Source organism: Taurulus bubalis, assembly GCF_910589615.1.
Source record: "Taurulus bubalis genome assembly, chromosome: 20".
In the NCBI taxonomy this organism is placed as follows: Eukaryota; Metazoa; Chordata; class Actinopteri; order Perciformes; family Cottidae; genus Taurulus; species Taurulus bubalis.
Window position 1 is genome coordinate 3,418,354 of NC_136608.1, and position 9,659 is coordinate 3,428,012.

At 46.4% G+C, this 9,659-nt stretch overlaps 1 protein-coding gene across 1 annotated transcript; it reads right to left on the bottom strand.

The window, feature by feature from the left end:
• Window positions 1-8,496: 8,496 nt before the first annotated feature.
• Window positions 8,497-8,982, bottom strand: phlda1 (pleckstrin homology-like domain, family A, member 1; the record flags this gene model as incomplete). The annotated part of the gene is made up of 1 exon (XM_079236035.1): window positions 8,497-8,982. One exon carries the CDS (start codon window positions 8,980-8,982, stop codon window positions 8,497-8,499), a length of 486 nt encoding a protein of 161 aa, XP_079092161.1.
• Window positions 8,983-9,659: the final 677 nt, after the last annotated feature.

Consider the following 9,659-nt stretch of genomic DNA (forward strand, 5'->3'; position numbering starts at 1 on the left):
TAAATATGGAAACAATAAATGTCCAATTTGATTCGACTCACACGACGATGAATCATGTTGCATTGTGATGGTGGAAGGTCAACTGGTTTGATAATCATAAAACTGAATAGGAAACAAGTGACGGCTTTATGGTCATTTTCACAGTGGAAGGAGAGTTCAAATGCAGGGATGGATATGGAAGGAATACATGAAGTGACAGCAACATGCAAAGGCATCTTTAAAGCTGCATGTATGTGTTTTTGGTGCAACAAGGTTAAAAAACACGCAAAGTTGCTTACTGACACGTCCAGCAGAAGGAAACCAGGATTCACTCTAGTTTGAGTTGTTTTGGTCTCCACCAACTGCTGAGGGAAATCTTTCTTTGGCAGCAAAAAGCAACTGCCTGCTGCAGCCCGAAGAGAAGTGGAAGAGAGCGGTGAGAGTGTGACAAAGGGAGATCAAAATGAGGAGATGAGGAAGTATCAACTCTTCATTTATGACCAGGCAACATGTCCCTCTCTCTCTCTCTCTCAGAGACACTGGCCCAATTCCAGTCCAGCCACTTCCACTCTGTGCGTTCAGGTGGAGGGTCCTGAAGAGCTCTTTGTGCGGCCGGCCCCTGAGCCTCAACGGGCCTTTGGAGCGTCATTAGCATTAGCCTCACCTCCTCCCTCTCTTCTTGCTCACCGCTCTCCGTTTACCTGACCAGGAAGGCTGTGACTCAACCGCTATGAGATAACGTCTGCCACTCGTCCATTTGGATGTGAACAAAAGCAAACCGCCGCGGCCTCTATGAATCACAGAGAAGGCGAGCGATGCCCTTAGCTCAGCCTCCGAGACGCGTTTGCGTAACTCAAACTGCGGTCTGCACCCACACACACACACACACACACACACACACACAGTGACACCACGACAAGCTGGAATGCATTCTGAAAAGGCCAGCTTGCCTTGCTCATCTCTTTTTCTTAGTGTAAAACACAATTGATGTACTGAGCAGATGGCTAAGTATTCCAGGATTTTTATGTCCCCGTCCCACACTGCACAGCCTGCTAATGGCTAATAACATAAAGTGTAATGGTGTAATGATGCTGAATGGTGAGAATGAAGATCTGAAGTGTGGGATTATTCATTTGATGTTCCCCCAGAATCCTCCAGTGCAGAATAATGAAGTATACCCATACTTGGATATAGATATCCACACAAAGGCACAAACAAGTCGGCTTTGATTCCGCCGCGCAGCTTGAATAAAGCGCCGTAAAAGCAATCCGACACCTATCTATCTCCCGCCTACACAGTTGGGAGAAAACAAAACAGCGAACAATCTGCTCTCCGTTCTCTGTGCTGATGAGCCGAGGGGGAGGGGGAGGGGGAGGGGAGTCTCTCCGGCGCCAGATGTCCCAGAATAATGGGCCTTGCTTTTGTGTACCTGTTATCGTCAGTTTGAAATAACGAAGCCGTCTGAGGGGCATCTCTGAGTGATCGGTGAGCGCGGAAGTGACGGCGATGTGCCGCTCGATAAGAGTCGCCGTAATCTGAGTAATGAGCGTCTCGGAGATGATTACGGCTTCTATTCAGCCGCTAACGACACCTGTGTACCGCACGGAAAGTTTTTCTAAAACATAGTAGACCGACAAGGATATCAGATAAGACCAATCGGACCATTAACTGGAACTGGTTACAGCAAAGGTTGGCATGGGAACCAGTCAAGCACATGGAAAGCAAACACGGCAGGAGTGCCGGAGAGCATCTTTAACCAGCAGACTGCTCGTCTCAAATCAGATAACGCAAGGTAGATGTCACACAATTTCATGGAGCAATGCCAACAGAGCGTGTTTTATGTAGCATGCTAGTGTCACAGCCCACTGAGTCTATTGTGGGCTGTAACACGCCACATGTGTTTCATGAAAAAGCTTATGATGTGTCATGTGAACTCCAATCAAGGTTCAGATGACCTTCCGAACACAGAAGTTAAGACTAGTTAGTGAGTATAATGGAGCGTCATTGTTTACATGCGCCCGGTGGCCTGAAGCAAGGACTCCAAACCAGCTAACGTTGCTATGGGGGCTCGTTGTGCAAATAGACATTTGTTTGCTAACTAATTTTCCACCAGTCCTGAATCCTCTCATGAGAACAGCATGAAACACCATTTAAAAAGAACTATAAACTGCCCCGAAACATGACCATCTCTGAATTTTATAAATATGGCACACGTTCCACTTATGGTCGCGAGCCGAGAACCTGCTACAAAAACGTCTTTGGGCTCTTTAGCTAATATCGCCGTGAATGGCAACCGTACAGGGGGTGTCTTTTTATATCACTCACCTGTTTAAATTGTACTGAGACTTAAAGTTTAGCATAATTAAGGGAGTGGTCACCTTGAGTGACAGGTGGGGGCCGTCTCAAGCTTTGTTTATACTGGCGCTTGCCGCGCGCTCCGAGCACAATCAGAGGAGTTTAGGTCGCTAGCCGCTAGCTGCTAGCTGCTAGCTGTCTCTTCTGCTGCTTCACCTGCCGATCCAGCTCTTTGCTCTTCTCCTTTAGCATTAGCATTTAGTTTAACGGCCATTATCCAGGAATTAGGCCCACTTAGAGATTCACAGCGGCGCTTGAGATGCTTGTGGGTGACGTCACGGAGATTACATCAATATTTTATACAGTCTATGATTAAAATGGTGCACAGTTCTAAACCGTTACGGCAGAACAACAGATCAGTTCACCCCCACTGCTCTAATGGCCTCTTCCAGGTGTGTCGTGTCGTCTTTTCCTGATCGATTGTCATGTGGACGACAACACATCGGAAATCCTTTGAAACTGATTGATGGCTTCGCACCATCTTAATGTTAAACTATGGACTATAGAAATACTTGTGGACAGACAAAGGGAGTCACTGGTGCCCTTCCTATCACAGTAATCCCCACAGGTGCCGAAGCCAACGAGCCCGCTCACACCTTTCAGTAGTATTCAGTTTATGGATCAACAACCTCTCCGAGGCACTCTTGCACTGCAGTGCTCATAATGTTATTCGGCCCTAATCAGATACAATGGATCCCGGGAAGGTTATTGATTACTCGGAATATCCTGGAATTTATAAACAGGTGAATGCAGCGCTGTAAAACCAACAAGGCATGACAAGCTTCCATGCACCATCTGACAGGCGGCACTGTGGCATACATACGAATGTCCTGTTTATGGGCTGGACTCACCGCGGAGCCAGAGATCCGGGAGTGTATCAGCATTGCACGCACGAGCTGCTCTCTGGTCTGTGCTAACAGATTTGAGTCCAGTTCTGAGGGGAATGTTTGAAGAATTCATTTTAAAAGGATGAAAAAAAGGAATCAAAAGGCCCGTCACAGAGAAGACGCTGCGGGGAAGCGACCAGTAAGTCTGCGTGCGGTTGATGCAACCCACCGTGTGTGTGTGTGTGTGTGTCCAGAGAGGAGACACATGTCCGTCAACGTGATTCATCGTGAGCGTGTGCTGTCGCCCAGGATGGCTGCAGTTACCAAACGAGGTCATCCACAAAGCTGCTGTGAAGCCAGCCGGCCAGGCTTGTTCCTCCATCGGCCCCAAAGAGCAGCTTGATGCAACAGTTTCAGACACACGTGAGGGATTTCTGTTCCTTTCTGCGCCACACTAGGTATCCATTCTGAAAACAATTTGCACCTTGAATTCATCAGTCAACATTTAGAAAAAAGAAGAATTTGGGGCCGTCGAACAAGCACTTCTGACGAAGCATACTGGCCGTGAATCTATATTTTCCCTGGGATCATATGGGGAAACATAGGTGGTGAGGATTCAGGCGGGACCCCACATATCTGGATTAGTAGCTCTTTGGAAGTCACTTAAGTCCCATTGCGCCTCTTGCCCCCTCCTCCCACCGATCAAAGAGAGACGTAATGGTGAGGAATAAGTTGGCAGTCAACTGACATGCCAAGATGGCGCTACAGAGGCTTCCTATGTGAAGATTGAAGAGCAGCTGCCGCCGGGCATTTCAAAGGACCGCACCGTCGTGTCGGAGGGACGTCAACAAGACACATTTATCTTGTCCTCACTCAGCTTTTGTCCCCTTTTGTGGGTTCATTTGAGAACAGACAATACACATGTTATTTACCGTTCGCTGTTCCGTTATGTCTACAAGTGTCCTGTAAAATATTGATATTTGTAATTACAAGGAAACTAGAGACAGAGCGCTGAGTCATTCATGTTAACATTAAGAGCAACTGTTTATGTCCACATGTATCTCGGGTAAAGAAGCGCACTATTCAAACACAAGGAAACATTTATTTGTGTGCAGGCCTGCAGACAAATTGCACATTACGCTTAATTTGTGTACTTTTTTAATTTATCTTTAATCATTATCTTACCTATAAATTGGTAAACTAAACTTGTCACACAATTGTTAGGAAATGATTCAGCGTTTATCAACCCAATATCTTCCAGGTATTGCTTTACAGCCAATTTGCTATTTTTTACGATCTCCATTTGTGCCACTGGGTTTTTAACATGTATGATCATGTGATTGCTATATGTTATCACAGCAGCAGCTCCTTAACAAAAATGACTTCATATTCCCCGCTGTCAATCTAGAAATGAGCACCTGCTTTATGTCAAAAATATACATGCGTTTCCATTCTGGATCCTGATTGCAGCGGCGTGATTATTCTACATTTTGAATATAACTGGGATCCTCGGTGACACGAGGAACCCAGTTACCGCTTCAGTGTTTAGAGGCGCGAGCCGCTTCCTTCCAGCAGCGAGCCCGCCATGTGTGGGACAGGATGCCGTCATGTGCACTGCGTTTAATTGAATTAGCTCAGCGTTAAGGCAGGAGAGTAGCCGGAGCCACGTGTGCTTTTGACATTACGCGCTGGCTGGCAGTGTATCTGAGCGGCAACAACTGGCAGTGAAACCCAATTCTCCACGCGGCTTCTACATTTAGACCAGGAAACGGGGGGTGAGAGGTTCAGTGGTTATAAAGCATGAAAGGCTGGAGACCGACGGGGCCGCGGCGTCTTAAACAAGTCGGTTAAGCGACCCCGCTGAACCCCGCTGACTCGCATATGCCGTTGTTGTGCTGGGAGACAGAAAGAAACCACATGAGACAGTTTTTATTTTTGTTTTCTTTTAATGGAATGTGTCTTTTTCGAGGTATGAAAATAGATCTCACGTTGAAATAAAAAAATTGGACAGTGGCTACAAAGGGCACGGCTATAACTGTGTGTGTGTGTGTAATGATGGAAACAGGAAGGCATGCCGGAGAAGCATCGCACCAGTCGCATTTGATAAAGGGCACAGCTATTATCCTGTGTGGGAGATGACAACAACAACGAGGCATGTGTTCTGTGGTTGTGGTACAAGATGGGGAAAGTACTTTCCAGCCAACAGGAAACGGCATGAGCCATAGCGAGATGATGTCTCCTGACAGGACCCCGTCCCACCATCGTGAAAAAACAACAATAGAGGAAGCCGTCACCCGTCACCTCCCGCTAAACGTTGCCCTGTATAACATCACCACCTTCACAACAGTCACATTGTTACGCTTGTTCATTTTCTCCTGAAAAAAAATAAAGAGACAAAAATGCATTTCATAACTTCCAGTTGCCGATTAGAGATATAGTTTTATGAAGTGTCTGAGAGGCAGAGCTGCAAGAGACATACATATTCAGATTGGTTGTGGTACATGTCAGTGGGGGGGGGGCCAAGAAGAACAGTGGGATGCATAATTACACATCATGAAAGGATATCTTACTGACTAGCTAGCTAGCACAGTAGCTAACTTACCATAAGTAAGTTAGTTAGCAATGTAACCAACTACCACAGAGCAAGCTAGTTAGCACCATACAGTTCTTGGTTGGCACAAGCTAGCTGACCATAAGCAGACTAGCTAGCACAGTAGCTAACTTACCATAAGTAAGTTAGTTAGCACTGTAGCCAACTTACCATAAGTAAGTTAGTTAGCACTGTAGCCAACTTGCCATAAGTAGGTTCGTTAGCACTGTAGCCAACTACCAGAGAGCAAGCTAGTTATCACCATACAGTCCATGGTTAGCACAAGTTAATTTACCATGAGCAGGCTAGTTAGCACAGAAGCTAGCTTACAGTAAGCAAGCTAGTTTGAACTGTAGCTAATGTGGCAATGAATTGATGCAGTTTATTCAGACACCTATTCGTACCATAGACTCCCGGCTGATAACTGTTCATAAACCACGTCTATTTTGTGAAGCAGTTATACTTCCATGTCGATGGAGCAACACGGCCAACAAGCTACCTGAGCTTCTCCTGTTTTTGTATCTCTGAATTTTCACATTAAACAAAGTCAAGGTACCTTTCCTCTTTTGTTTTTCATTTACAAGTAGTAAGCTGGGCCTACTGGTTTCCTCCATCTTGTGGTTTCAGACTACAGTATGAAGCCAGAAAACAGCGGTTATTGGTCCCCACCCACTAAGATTTAATGCAACCAATGAAATTGCCGTCGAGAGCAGTCAATACAACAAAAACCCAACTGAGTGTGTCACTTGCTCACCATAAAGACTAAGCTCCACTCTGTAGCCATTGAAAACAAACTATGGGTAATTATCTGGTAGGCTATCTTACTAGGATTTAAGACTCACAAAATCAAGATATAGCTTAGTTATCTATGAACGCTGGAAAATGATCGATGTACACCATGAAAATACTAAGATGTCCTGTGGCTATTAATAAATCAAGCAAACATGCAGTTATCTCATCATATATCTGTAGTATTTAGTATATTCTGAGCTGAAACACTGCACAAGAGCGAAAACATAATGAAATGGTTCTTTGGTTCAGTTGAAAAATAAAAACATGATCAATGACACATGTTACCACTGATGAGTTGATCTGACTAACCTACAGCAACCATCCTAAAATAACTATATGTAAGCTTATTCCCTTGAAAACCACCGATCAAGCATTTATTGTTCCCCTCTAGCAACAAACACACTAAACATTCATCAACAAACAGAACTTCTTTTTTTTATAGAAAATATATATACATCTAATAAATAAAGGATAAACCCATCGCAACGGTAGAGTACAGTTGTGTTCTCACATGCTTTTTGTCCATCAGTCTTTTATGAAACAAGTCTCTGTATTGAAAAGAGGACGCTGGTCTGTGGACACCACCGCGTGGAAGAGGGGTTCTCCTGGAGTGGAGGTGTGTGGAGAGGCAGCAGGGAGAGACCCTCGTCGATATTCATCCTCCAGCGAGTGTCCAATTAACCTGCGGATGCAATCAATTAGACAGACTGCAGACTGATGGGGCCGAAGGCAATTCTAACGTCACTGGAAACAGGCTCGTTATAACAGGACCTCAAACTGCTCATTTCATTACAACAGTCAGCATCAAGCTTTTGTAATTTAATTGATTTCTCTGTTAGCCTAAACAATGGTATTCAAGTATAAATACACTGAAATCAGCTCAAACGTACACGTATTATTAATTAAAAACAACTCTACCAGCAGTGCTAAAATCCCCAAATTCTTGTAAAAATACAAAAGACATGGTCTCCGGCCATGCTGCTCACTGATACTACAGTAAAGTGGAGCCCTGATTATGAGAACAAACAGGACTCAAATATGTATCTTGCAAAGTTAATATGGAAATGTCTCCCTCAAAATCAAAAGCCTTGGCAGCACCAGTGTTTCCAACACTTTTTCACAATGACAGAATAATACCACATTGTGTGTTCGGTCCACTGATGTTTTGCCGGGTTGAACCTTCAGTGTGTCGCCCTCACATAGAGCCACCTGTGTCCATGACTGTAAAGCTCCAGTCACTTGGCTCTGGTGTGGCACATATACATTTGGAAGTATATGCATGTGCATAAACTTAAAAACGTCTGGGATTCCCCTGACCGCCTAGGCTTTTTGCGCGCAATCTGCGCGTCTTTACGCATCATTTGATGTTTTCAAATGATTAACTTTAGAACCGCGGATTTCAACATGCTCAAATATTGATTCACTGGAGTGAATCACATTTTAAATGCTTTATATAAAGACATCTTCATCTTTCCAGTGTTGGTGTCAACAATTAGGCGACGTTTAGATAGATTTATCTCCGCGCGTAAAGCCATGTGTTATGGATGAGGGAACCCCTCGTATTAAAGATCAAACCTGCCTGGGGATGGATATCCAGCACATTGCCCCTCCACGAGGGGCACGTGTGGGCAGGCCTACAGCAGAGGCTCCCAAACTTTTCTTTACGCCAAAGTAAATCCACATTTTCTATGATTTCGTCCCCCTCTTGCCAGAATATCGGCTCAGGGTTTGATCTGTGAGGGCGCACTGGAGCCTATGGTGAAAACAGACGTCCTCGTTCTTAGCACACATATCCAGGGTTAAAAAAAAACGAAACACGGGTCCTTCATTTGAAAAGGGATTCCCAGGTGGTCCCTTATCTGGATCTGGAGAGCCCCCTCCCCCCTTCCCCTAAATCTCGCTTTCCGTCTTACCCGCTATTGGCGCACCAATGTCCGCGGGACTCGCCGCAGGTCACGCTACGTTCGGCGCGCTGCGGACCGTCTTGTGTCCGGGCATCTGACCGGGCATCTGGCCGGGCATCTGCACGAGCAGCTGCTGCTTCTGCCGGGTGGACTTGACGGCCAGGATCGCCTGCCGGTTCTTGTACTGGACCATCTGCAAGGTGATCTCCGCGTTCCAGCCCTCGTCCTGCGGGCACCTGAAGTCGATCTCCTTGCCCTCCGCCATGACCACCGTGAAGTAGACGTACTTGCCCTTGCGCTCCACGCAGTCCACCGTCTTCATGTTGGCGAAGTGCAGCTCCTTGACTTTGCCCACGTCGTGGTGGTGGTGCTGGTGGTGGTGGTGCTGCGGCTGGTCGTGCTGCTGCTTCGGCGGCAGCAGCAGCACGCCGTCCTCCGTCAGGACGCAGTGCTTCTTCTTCCAGAGCTGCAGCAGCCCGTCGCTCCGCTTCTCCAGCAGTCCCTCCTTGAACACCTTCATCCCGTTTTCCAGCATCTTCGCCCGGACGCTTCGGGCTTCCACCTCCCCGGGTGCAGTAGGCGGACGGACGGGCGGTCTATCCCGGAGCAGGCGGAGGCATGAACCGCGGCTGGTCGGAGTGAGAGAGGCTGTCTGTCTGGCTGCTGGTCACGGTGTGTGTGAGGGGGGCGGGAGGGGTCTGCTGGAGGAGAGGAGACACCGCCCCCCTCAGAGGCGCCCAGCCTCCCGACTCCAAAACTAGTACAGCCCGATAATAATAACGACTTCATCCATTAGAAGGGGACGATGCACAAAGCAGTCGAGATGATCAGCTACACTGATAGTTTGGAAGGCGCACGTGTGTTTAATGTGTGAGGTACTGGACTTGAGTTTTCCCAAAGGATGCTTCATCTACATTAGAGTAGTGGTTCTCTACCTGAGGTTCAAGAGAAATCTGAGGACAAATTATAGGCTGCACAGGGGAAACCTACCATCATGTTACAATATGCTGTTCCCATGTTAATCTGTGGTCATAGTCTCATTTACTTGATACACTGCTTTTTATGCTCTCAACACGTGTAAATATGTCTGGTCTTTCATTCAAGTCTTTGTGCAAAAAAGTATTTTTACCCGAGTAAACGATCTGAATACTTCCACCATTGGAGGCATCAGATTACAGTGTCTAGTTTATTTGGCCTCATCCTATGAGCAGC